Source organism: Callospermophilus lateralis, chromosome 17, assembly GCF_048772815.1.
Source record: "Callospermophilus lateralis isolate mCalLat2 chromosome 17, mCalLat2.hap1, whole genome shotgun sequence".
In the NCBI taxonomy this organism is placed as follows: Eukaryota; Metazoa; Chordata; class Mammalia; order Rodentia; family Sciuridae; genus Callospermophilus; species Callospermophilus lateralis.
In genome coordinates this window covers 45,877,164-45,889,826 of record NC_135321.1, presented here as the reverse complement: position 1 = coordinate 45,889,826, position 12,663 = coordinate 45,877,164, and the positions used below count along the sequence as shown (strand labels likewise).

The 12,663-nt window shown below is 41.4% G+C and overlaps 1 protein-coding gene across 1 annotated transcript in view; it reads right to left on the bottom strand.

Moving 5' to 3' along the window:
* Positions 1 to 12,663, bottom strand: part of Npc1 (NPC intracellular cholesterol transporter 1) — a 48,676-nt gene that overhangs the window by 17,619 nt on the left and 18,394 nt on the right. Inside the window, exons 5-10 of the mRNA XM_076837253.2 lie at positions 9,805 to 9,972; positions 9,047 to 9,296; positions 6,899 to 6,972; positions 5,992 to 6,362; positions 4,351 to 4,577; positions 1,778 to 1,878 (exon numbers count right to left, since the gene is read on the bottom strand). Coding sequence (XP_076693368.2) covers positions 1,778 to 1,878; positions 4,351 to 4,577; positions 5,992 to 6,362; positions 6,899 to 6,972; positions 9,047 to 9,296; positions 9,805 to 9,972 — 1,191 coding nt within the window. The remainder of the gene's footprint in view (positions 1 to 1,777; positions 1,879 to 4,350; positions 4,578 to 5,991; positions 6,363 to 6,898; positions 6,973 to 9,046; positions 9,297 to 9,804; positions 9,973 to 12,663) is intronic.

Here is a 12,663-nt window from a genome sequence, read left to right as displayed (position 1 = left end):
TCCCTGAGTCAAAAACTATGTGCCAATATTGTGTCCAACTACAGCTAAAATATTAAAAAAAAGGGGGGGGGGGTGGCTGGGGTTGTGGCTCAGTGGTAGAGTGCTCGCCTAGCACAAGCGAGGTCCTGGATTCAATCCCCAATATCCCATAAAAATAAATAAATAAAGATATTGTGTCCAATTACAATTAAAAAATAAATATTAAAAAAACTATGTGACTTTCTATTTTTGATAAATTCTCACAAACTGCTGTCCAAAGAGGCTGTTATTTTTTTTATACCTTTAACAAAACACTTACTGAGAACTAATTTGTGCCAGGCCTTACTTTAGGTCCTGTGGATATATATCAGGGAGTAAAAGAAAAATCCCATCTTCCTGGAATTGACTTTTGAGTAACCAATTTACATTTTCAGCAACAATAGTAGAGTTCCCATGTTCCACCAACACAAGGTTTTATCAACTCGTTTAGGCCTTTGTCAATTTGTTAGGTAGAAAGACTGAGTGAGATGCATTTTACCATCAGGAGGGAACAGGAACATTTCCTCCATATAATTAAATGCCATTTGTATTGCTGCTTCTGTTAACTTTCAACCACTTCTTTGTAGTTTCACAGTGCTAAGGAAACGCTGTTATGAATGCTAATTTTTGTTGTTGTTGTTGTTGTTCAGTTTCTTGCCAGTTTTTAATTGTATGGTTGTTCTCCACCCAAGCATTCAACATTTTTTATGTAGTCAAATCCATCAGTCTTTCCTTTTGTGGCTTTCCAGTTTTCTTATTTCAAAATGTCTTTGTCATTTCAAAATTATTTTTAAAAATTCCTCCTGTAGGGGCTGGGGATATAGCTCAGGGGGTAGAGTGCTTGCTTGCCTACCGTGTGTGAGGCCCTGGGTTCAGTCCCCAGTACTAGGGGGAAAAATCCTCCCATATTCCTGTGTGATCTTCCAGTTCTCCAACAGTTTTACTTCTCACATTTCAATCTTTGATCTATGTGGAGTTTATTTTGGTAGAAGGAATAAGGAAGAGGACAGTTTTAATTTTTTTCCCCTTTGGCTAGCCAGTTGCTGATGTCATGCTTTCCCTACGATTAGAAATGGCATTTTATTATATGGGGCAGAGTCAATTTTAAATACAGATCACAAGTTCTCTCCTGCTTCTGAGCCAAGGGAAGAAAACCTAGCTGGCCTCTTCATCAGCTAGGGAAAAACCTGTTGAGCCTGCAGGGAGGCTTCAGATGCCAAAGATGTTGCGTGAATCACCACCCCATTTTATCTACCCCATCTGTCCTAGATGCCACAGAAACCAGCGAAGAATGTTCTTTCCACTATAAAGGTATCCAGATTGTTCTGAATGGTTTAGAAGGGGACAAAAAAACAAAAAAACAAAACAAAAAAAAAAACCCCACCAACTTTGGTTTTTTATTCCTTCCCCATTACGTGGGTTCTGAACCTGAGGTCATGGCCTCCTGAGACGTTCTACTGGTAAGCTTCCAGGTCTGTGACCTCCTTGCAATTGACCAACAACACAACTACACTATTCTGGGAAAATGTCCTTAACCTTTGACAGCTTCTCAAAGGCATGTGTGACCTAAAAGGTAAACATAATCCACTTCTTTTAAATCCAAAGTAAAACCCAAAGCCAAAGCCAAAGAAAATATTATATTTAAGATTCAACAGTCAGGGAATTAAGAAGGTTGCTCCATTTATGAAATCTTCCTAACCACCCTTAACTGCATGATGGAACCAGGATTACTAGGAGAAGCTCAGCTTCTCTTACTTACCATCGTAGCCTCCCAGCACAAGCCACGGGAACACGGGTCCACCGAATGTACCGAGGCAAGGATCATGCAGCAGACTTGTATCATTCAGAGAGGCAGGAGCCCTGCCCAGAGATCAGAAAACACCTCCCACTTAGAATAAGCCTCAAGACATCATGGACATTTAGACAGCAAATACTTACTGTGGCTGACTGTATTCTAAGTACAAGGTGGCCCTAAGTTTCCTGAGTTAGATGATAACCGTCTGTCCCGAGCCACTCAGAACTCGGATTCCCTGGACTACAGGCATCAGACCTGGCCCTGGTGTCTGGTGCTGTGTGGGTATAGAGGAGGGGGCAAATGACACGAGGAGAAAACTGCCACCAGAAGGAGACCTGTAGGGATGTGGTTCTAGACCACACCTCTAAGTATAAGGGCAATTCAGCAGCAAAGAGCTGCTCCATCCACCCTGGGGGAGAGAACAGGTATGTAAGAGGAAGGTGGTCAGGTCACAGTAAGTCCTGGCCTTGCATATGAGGAGCAGACAAGGGGTGCTCCTAAAGGAGGGGGCAGGGCTGGAAAGGATGAACAATTGCAAAAATAAGGATCTGATCGATGCCAGGCTAAGTGGTTTAATTCTAACCCTGAAGGCACTGGGGAAGAGTCAGAGATGTCTGGGGAAGGGATGTCGTGAGCTGTTTTCCAAAAAAATCAGTGGCAAAGTGGAAGGAGGTCTGGGGAGTGGGAAAGAAACCGGAAGGTGGGAGGGCAGTCAGGAAGTTTGTGCTACGGCCCAGGCAAGAGAGCATGGGCAGAGGGTTACTCCGTGTGAAGGGGACGAGCATTTCAAGGCAGCCAGCAGCCAGAACTCGGCTGGGCGCTCAGGGAGATCCGCACAGAGGACCTGCCCTTCAGAGCTGCTGTGAGGTCCTTCATCCCACAGTCTGACTGTCACAGCAGGAAGGGCCTGGAGAGGTTAAGATTCACCACAATCACATGAGGAAGGCGAGAGGAGGAAGTCAGGGATAGAGCCTCATGTTGGCTTCACTGGTAGATGTCAATGCCATTCAAAGACACCGGGGAAAGAAGTCTAGCCCTGACTCTGGGAAGGCCAAGTCTGCTGTTTCTTTGGGATGTGCATGTGGAAAGGAGTGAGAGCGAGAGACAGGCCCGAGTCACACAGCCTGGCATGGGAACTGTCCCAGAAGGGCTTCCATGCCTGTCTAAACCAGGCCCTTTGATAAAACCTAAGTTTCACACACCTCTCCCCCCAATTTTTTTGGCTTTATTTTATTAAAAAGAAAATAGTTTTTCCCTCTGAAATATAGAAAGCAATTACGTAATATCATATTTATCACCCACATACCCTCCTGGTTACCCACAGTCCCCTCGTACCGTCTGCCCTATCTACAATGCTGTTTTGAGGCACATAGGCATACATTTATTTACTGTTTTTTGAGTTACAACTCATGTTTAAAAGGCGACATCCTTGAAACAGAATGAATACTGACCAACAGCCTGAGCAGTCACATTTGAACAATAAAATTTAAGGTCACCAGAGTTCCTGACAACCAGAAACCAGAGTGCTCAGCTCTTGACACAGTGAGTTAAGCAATGCAATCAAAGGAGACATGGAAGCATTTTTCCTGTTCCTGTGGTGAACACAAAGCCACCGTGGTTGTTCACATCGCTGAACAATCGCCCTCAGGCCAGCTCTGGAGCATTCAGAGATGGCAGACTGAATAAGCCCAAAGCTCACAGATCACCTAAACACAGCTTCCTTGGGCGACTAATCCCAATTATAAAGAAGCCTGGCCCAGCCAGATGCAGGCCTCCCAAGGGAAGCAGTTTAAGGCCTTCTAATCTAAAACTGCATGCCAGTTCTCCCCAACTCCTCAAAAGGAGGTGACATGCTTTAAACACAGCTAGGTATCGGGATATCAGGTTACACATGAAAACAGGCACAAGCTCAATAAGATTCTACCTTCAAATCTTAGGGGGGTACGTGTGGACATCAAACTGTTATTGACCCAGGCAAGAGTTAAAGATCGATCCTGGATTACACACCAAGGAAGCACCCACTCTAGGGCCTTTGCCCATGCTGCTTATTCTGCTGCAAATACTTTTTCCTGTGATATCCACAGGCTGTCTTTTGTGCAAGTTTCTTCTTTAAAACTCATTCCTTTTTTGCTAAGCTTTTCCCAACCCTAATCTTTTACTGACATGAGAGCATATATATTCAGTATGCCATACAATAGCGTTTCTGTCAATGATGGACTACACATGACAGTGGGTTCCTCAAGATTATATTGCCTAGAGATGTCATAGCTGCCTTATTTTGTGTAAACATACCCCATGATATGTTCCCACAATAAAGAATTAACTATCAATGAATTTCTCAGAATGGGTCCTCATTGAGAAGAAACATATGACTGTATTTACTGATTGCCAGTTCCCGTTCATTAAGATGTGAGCTTAGCGGGGTACGTCTTGCTCTGTTGGTTCACTGATGGGTCTCTATTACCATGAGTGGTGAAAGCAAAAATAAGTGCTCGAGTATTGGCAGGATATACAAATGGTTGGCTGCTGCCACTTACCGTGTGCAGTACAGAAAGTGCGTGTGATAATCGGCATACACAAAGAAGTCATCCCCTACTTGATGGTCCAGTGCAGAATGGCTGTTCTGGAAGTAATTTAACACACTCAAAATGGTGCAGTTCTTGTTATAAGGTGAGAGAGGGGCCAAGCAGATGTCTTGAAGTGTCACAGTCTCGTTGTTATAATTTGCAGTAATACTTTCAAGGGCTGTTTGTAAGTCAAGAACCTGAAAGAAGATTTTAAAAATAAACAAACCCAGAAAGATGTCAGATTTCTTCAAATCTTTACTAACTAGTATTGTGAGAGGTTAGAAGAAAAAGTCTTTGAGGAAAACACATCCTAAGACAGAGGAGGTTCACGCACACTGTAGTAAAGTATCTGGTGAGGCCTGGTAAGAGGTCTCCAGAGATGGGGAGGGGATATGTGATCAGATTGATTTCAATACAGCATCCACAACCATCTCTCCTCACCTGTCTCCAGCAGCCACTAACAAGGGGCCACAGAGTAGACTAGAGTGTGATGCCTGGTCTTCCCAACACTCCCCCTTCCCAAAACACACCAAAACACATGCCTGGCTCTGTGCTACAATCATTTACGTATACGCCCATATTTTCCAATATAGACTATACTCGCGGAAGTAAATGTCTGTGCTGTTCATCTTTTGCAAAAAGCTAGGAAAATGGAACAGTCAGTCACTAGGTAGAGAAAGAAAAATTCCATTAAAATTTTTGGCTCATTTCAATGCTTTTAAAAATCTCACACTTTCTGTAGACAAGAACAATATTTAAAGGAAAATTTGGGTGACTGTAATGAATAATCATTCATTAAAGAAGTAGATGTCGTTTATTCACAGGTACATATTTCCGTAGCAAATATGAAGGACAACAGGAAATTCTAAAGGCCTTTGTAAGAGAAACAGATGGATCTCGGGCTGGGGATGTGGCTTAAGCGGTAGTGCGCTTGCCTGGCATGCGTGTGGCCCGGGTTTGATCCTCAGCACCACATACAAACAAAGATGTTGTGTCCACCGAAAACTAAAAAAATAAATATTAAAATTCTCTCTCTCTCTCTTTAAAAAAAACCAAACACAAACAAACAAAGAAAACAGATGGATCTCTTCCCAAGTGTATCTTCCACTAACTACAGGATGGCAGCTAACCTTCAGGTCACAATAATTTCATTCCTAGACCTTGGATTAGTAATGATCCAGCAGTTCCTGCCCCGGACCTCAGGACAGCATAAACAAATTCATTCCTTTGGGTCCTTTCATTTTACTCTAACACAAGAAAAAAAAAAAAAATCCATAGATTCCTGAGGTAAATTCCTCATAAATATATTCTGCTTCAACAGAGAAATGCTACTTAGACCTTCCTGTGTTCATCTCAATTTCAAGAAAAAGGCAGGACCTGCTGTTTGAAGTCAATCCAAAAGCAGGCAATAGTAAATTTTTTATTAAATTCAATGACTAGCACCACTTTCTTGAAAAATAAGTGAAAACACCTTTACTTTAATGTTTAAAGACTTAAGAGATACCACAACCATCAGCCCCAAATTCGTATTGGATAGAATTGGTCTATATGTAAAAGCCAGCGTACCACCAGGTCCCCCAGGTAGACGGACATTTACTAATGGCAGAATACCTGGTGCAAAATCTCTTTGTCAAGTGGGGGTCCAAAGGGCACATCAGCTCCTGCGGGGTATGGCTGGTAAATGTGTTTGCTGGTATTGGGGGCCCGGATGATGAGCTGCTCCGTCCGGAAGAAAGGTCCAAAGTGTGTGTCAAAGTACTCTTTATCCTGGCGGGCCTGGCTGCTGGTGGATGACCAGAGGTCAACTGGATTGGTGGTGACCCGGACAAATGCCAGGCCTGAAGAACATGCGGCGATGAAGACCAGTGAGAAGAAAATGACGCAGCCAGGGTTTCGGACACAGAAAGATCCCCACTGGGTGAAGAAGCGCCTCAAACAGCCCTCGAAGGCCGCACCAAGCCGGTCGCAGCAGGACGCCTCCCCTGGAAGAGTGGGAGAGGAAAGGAGGGTGGAGGTTAAGAGCCAGGCCGTTCCTGAAAGTCGGAACAGGGATAGCATTAGCTACCACTGCACCTGCTGGGAGTCCAGCCCCCTGGGTGACATAACTGACACCCCAGGCCCTGTGCTCTCTGTCTGCTTGGGGAAGCTATTCTTTTTGGCTACCCACAATGGACACTGTTGTACTCCTGGGTGGAAAGATGCTCACACGAGAGCTTCTGAAAAGCAAGTTTCTCTGACTGCTCTGCTGCTCCTGCCCTTGGCCTGCCACACAGGCACCTTTGTGGCTTTTACTCTGGTCCCTAAGTATTTCACTGCTGTCATTGATTACTTGGGTCTGATCTGCCACCCTGACATCAGAGCCACAGGCCAGGGACATGTCTGTGCTGACTATAGCTGTGTCCTTGGCACTTGTGCACGGCCTCACCCACAATCGGCACGTCAATATTTGCTGAGGAAACAAGGGCTCTTTCAGGCCAACAAAATCCAAACCCTTTATTTTCTGTACAAATATGCCTACCTTTGTCACTGGCATTAACAGAAAAGGCTATATTGCTGTCAATGGGAGTGTATTCGGAGACAAAATAACGCTTTCTGAAAAATAAAAGCACATAAGCGGTATTAGTGGCCATCACGATAAGATTGTTATCTGGACATCCCAAAATCCCACTAAAAGCTTACTTCCTCATCCTGACTTCTTCCTCCCTAATCCTAAGCTCCCTTGGGTCTCTATGCCTACTAGTTTCAGCAGAAAATTTAAGACTGTATTAAAAAAAAAAAATCCAAATTGTTCAAGGATAATTTCACTTTGCAACCCTCATTTTAGATCCTTTAAAAACACACTATCCTGCCTAGGAGCAACGAGCACACCTGCTGCCCTGTCCTTGATTTCAAATACTATCCTGGGCCAGGGCAGGGAGAACAGCAGATGATCCCAAAGGTGGGAACATGTCAAAAGAACATAAGAGTCAACCAGAAGGCACCTCCCCATGCCCAACGTGGAAAAAACCTGAGCAGCAAAACAATGGAATTAGATGGAGTCCACAGAATAAGTAAAAGGTCCATAATGTAACTAAATGAATAATAAGTGAAAGAAGAAGTCTGATTAGTAGTTGTAGGGAGTGAGAAAAATCCACAATTGCTATCAGGCAAACACTGCAATAATCATGATTGCAGACAGAATCCAAGATTTAGTGGGCAGTAGGTGATGGTCTGAGGAGAAAGCATTAGTATAGTTTTTTTTGTTTTTGTTTTTAGTTGTAGATGGACACAATACCTTTATTTTATTTATTTGTTTTTATATGGTACTGAAGAACAAACCCAGTGCCTCATGTGTGTTAGGCAAGTGCTCTACCACTGAGCTACACCCCCAGCCTATGCATAGTTTTAAAATATCTTTTCTCAAGAAAATTTTCAATTATAAAGGGAAAATAGTAACCCCAGTGAATAATCCCAGAAGAACCATCTTAACCATGAGATCAAGATTAATATCCCTGGTAACAACATATCAACATCATGGACTCCTTAGCATGATATCCTGAGAAAGACACATCACCACATCTGTGATGTGCTTGTCCAAAACACACAACCTCAATCTAATCACCACAAAACACTGGATGAAGGCAAGAGGCACAGGCTACAAAATAAGAGGCAGGTACTCATCAATAAGTGTCAAGATCTTAAAAAAGGAAAAAGACAGAGGAACCATCTATCGTAGATTGAAGGAGACTAATAAAACAAAAAGTGAATGTGTTATGAGATTCTGAAACAGAAAATGGGCATGAGAGGAAAAACTGGTGAAATCTAAGTAAAGTGTGTAGTTTAGTTAATAATACGGTACCAGTTACATGGTTTTGATCATTATGTTGGGTTCTCTCAGTGGTAACATAAGGGGAAGCTGGGAAAAGGGTATATATAAATTCTACTATTTCTGTAACTTTTTGTTAGTCTAAAACAATTCTGAAATTAAAATTAATAAAAATGTACTGTTGTCAGAAGTGGTGGCACAATCCCAGCAACTCAGGAGGCTGAGGAAGGAGTATTGCAACTTCAAGACCAACCTGGGCAACTTAGTGAGACCCTGTCTCAAAATAAAAAATAAAAAGGCTGGGGATAGTCATAATTCCAGTGACTCGGGTTGGCTGAGGCAGGAGGATCATGAGTTCAAAACCAGCCTTGGCAATTTAGTGAGGCCCTGAACAACTCAGATCCCCAGTACCAAAAATGGGGGGCAGGGAAACTGGGTGTGTAGCTCAGTGGTAGATTCAATCCCAGTACCAAGAAAGAAAAAAAAAAAAAGTACTATACTAAATCTAGCTGCAAATATCTAAAAGGATGATGGCACTACATTCAATTAAATTTGGACCATTTGGTTCATTTGACTCTGACTTTCTAAAGAATGGGTTAATGCATTGAGATTTAACTCACACATCGTTCTAAATAAATCAATAAAACTAACTTCAAACGTTTAAATGTCTCAATGACACTTGACTATTTACTAGCTGAAGATCATAAGCAATCCATGGAGTGGCATTCACACAGGTATTTGCTTCCTGTTCTAATAAACCTGCTATGTGAAAGCTACAAGTGCCACTTGAGTAATTTTGATCTTCTCGCCCTAGTTCTCTCTCTCTCTCTTTCTCTCTCACACACACACACAGCTTCTTACCTGTAGCACCACAATGCAAAAAATGCTCCAAAAAACACAAACAAAAATGCCATGTAGGTGATCCACATGATGACATACATGGCATCCAAACCAAAGATCCTCCAGGGAACAGGAGGTGCTGGGGGCTGGGGCTTGGGGCCACAAACGATGGAGCAGTCCTGGCAGCTGCATGGCCCAGTGACCTCATCTACAGACTCATTGCAGCCTTTGGTGGCATTGTTCATGGGCTCCATCCCCTGGACTGGAAGATCTATGGGAAGGAATTGTGTTGAGTGACAATCTCAATGAAAAAACATTAAAAATTGTGTACTGAACTATCTCAAAACCCAATAATAAGCATTCTGAAACACAGCATAACACAACTGAAAGAATAAGGACTGGAGGTTTTAATTTAATCTCCAATCCCTTTATGTTTTATTGCTCTGCCTTATAAAATTACAAGAGCTGACTTTCAGTCCTGTCTTACTCCCACTCTGAATAGCTAGACTAAGATTTCAGCAGAGCTCTGAAAAGTCTGTTGTGACACTCCTTAGCCTTTCTTAAACAAACAAAACCTCAGTTTATTCCCTCAAGTACACAGCGATCCCTACAGGCAATTCCTTTCCCGCTTCCATTCATACCGGATAAATGCCCTAGTAACCTCTCTTACTTGAAACTCTAGGTATTAGTTACCGGAATTTATCCTCCTACTGCAGACTGATTCCTTGGCATTATAACATTATTATAAATATAGCAACTTTGGGAGTAGTCATCCCTACCTGAAAAAATGGGAGTGATGGTAAATGGAGCCTGTCCATTGTTCTTATCGAACATGTACTCGATCCAGTTGGTGGCATTGCAGGCATCAGCATCCCTCCCGCAGAGGAGTCCCAGGGCCTTGTCATTACTTGAGGGGGCCTCCACATCCCGGCAGGCATTGTACATTGCTAGAAAAGGAATCCCAAGGGGAAAAAGCGACATGACACTTGCTCTAGTCTCCAGATAAGAGCTTGCAAAGGCCTCTGAAATGGGAACAAAGGACTCCAGGTGGATTGCAACCAGGTTAGCAAGCAGACTGGAATGTGGGATGACTGCACACTGTGGAAGGGAGAGGTGACTTCCCTCTGAAATGGCTTATTCCAGCTTGACTCCAAGTAACTTAAAAGTAAAAAACAGGAAGGGGAAAGGCTTATGGCATAACATGTAGTTCTTACAAAAGCTTTGGGAAGTCTCCTCTCCACTGTCCAGAGGAGTAGATTAAAGCTACGAATCTCAGTACCTCTTCAGTCAGTGAAGCTGGTTCCAGAAAACCTGGAGCAGCCTCTTGCAGCAGGAGACTACACAGCTGAATCATGGAAATTACAGGGAAAACTGGCTTTAGGAATGAGGTCACACATGAATTAAACTAATACCATTCTGCTTTTTAGTTTTATTTTAGTACACAAAGATAACACAGTACCTAATATCAATGCTATCACACACAGGGAGGCAGGTGGAGTGTCCTGTACTGCTAATTTTCATTTCACCAGTCCCTGCTTGCTACAATCTGCCTAGATCTTCTTCTCTTAACCTCCAAGGGGATCTCTACATATTCATTTGATTTTATCCTCACTTATTTATTTATTTTTTAAAATATTTAGTTGTCAAAGGACCTTTACTTTATTTATTTGTATGTGGTGCTGAGAGTCGAACCTAGTGCCTCACTCATGCTAGGCAAGTGCTGTAACACTGAGCCACAACTCCAGCCCCTTACCCTCACTTTTGAAAGAAAGGTTAGCTAGAGTGACAGTTGTCTTTTTCAAAACTCTGAATGTATCAGTCCTTTCTGGCTTCATATTATGGCTGGTGAGAAAATGTTCAATTATCATTCTTCTGAAGAGCTTTGTGTCTTTTCTCTATTTGCTTTTAAGATCTCTCTCTTTGAAATGCATTCGTTTTTCTAAGTCATACTTAAGGTATGGGTTTCCTTTTGCTTTAAAAACAAATTTTTAAAATTATTTTAATTTTTTTGTAATGTGTGCTAAGGCTCAATCCCAGTGCCTCACACATAGTAGGCAAGTGCTCTGCCACTGAGCTAGAGCCCCAGCCCTTAAAAAAAACTTCTGAGATATCATTCACATACCATACACCCACTAAAAATATTCAGTTTAATGAATTTTAGTATATTCATCAATTTATGCAACCACCACTATATCCAGTTTTGGAACATTTTCAACTCCTCAAAAAAGAAATCCTGTACCCTTTAACTATGATTGCTATTTCCTCACATTTCAAACCCTAAGCAATCACTAAATGTGTCTATAGATTTGCCTATTTTAGACATTTCATATTAACAGAATTTATAATGCTTAGTGTTTTCTGATGAGCTTCTTTTACTTAGCTTTCGCCCCACCTGGGAATTAAACCCAGGGACATTAAATCACTGAGTCACATCCCTAGCCTTTTTATTTTGAGGCAGGATCTTGCTAAGTTGTTGAGGCTAGCTTTGAACTTGTGATCTTCCTGCTTTAGCCTACTGAACACTCCATTCTTTTTTTTATGGCCAAATAATATTCAATCACATGGAGGTACCATATTTTGTTGACATCTTTTGGCTACTATGAGTAATGTTGCTACAAGTTTTTGCTTGGACACATTTCATTTTACTTGGATGGACTGCTGGGTCATATGGTAACTATATTTGTTTCAAGAATTGCCAGACTGTTTTCCAAAGCAGCTATACCACTTTATATTCCCATGTATGAATGAAGTTCTGATTTCACCACATCCATGCCAATACCTGGTATCTGATTTTTTGACATTAGCCATCTTGGTGAGTGTGCAGTTTTGATTTGTATTTCCATGAATATAATGTTGAACACCTTTTCATGTGCTTATTAACTATTTGCATACCTTCCTTGGGCTGTCTATTTACTATTAGGTTATAACAGATTTGTATATATTCTAAATATAAGTCCCTTAAAAATGCATGATTTGCAAATATTTTCTTCATGATATCTTTTGAAGCACAAACATTTCTTTTTTTTTTCATTTTAATGAGGTCTAATTTAGCTATTTCTTCTTTTGTTGCCCATACTTTTGATATTATATCTAAGACTTCACTGCCAAATCCATGGTCATAAAGATTTACCCCTATTTTTTCTCCTAAGAGTTCTTTAGTTTTAGCTCTTACATTTAAGTCTTTGATTCATTTTCAATTAATTTTTTTAATTTAATGAGGTAAGGGTCCAATTTCATTTTTTTTTGCATGTGGATACTGTTAATCCACACCATTTGCTGAAGAGGATTTTCCCCCAGTGATGGTCTTAGCACCTCTGTCAAAGAACAGTGATTATAGATATACAGCTTATCTTCAATTATATTCATTGGTCCATATGTCTGTTTTTATTAAAGGACCATATCACCTTGATTTCCAATGCTTGGTAGTTAAGTTTGAAATTGGGAAGTGAGTCTTTGTATTTTGTTTTTTTTTCAGGATTCTTTTAGCTCTTCTAGGTCTGCTGGAATTCCAAGTTGATTTTAGAATTACCCTGTCAATTCCTACAATGAAGTCTGTTGGGATTCTGCTGGGAATTGAGTTGAATTTGTGGATCAATTGGGGAAAATCTGTCATTTTAACAATATTTTTGATCCACAAA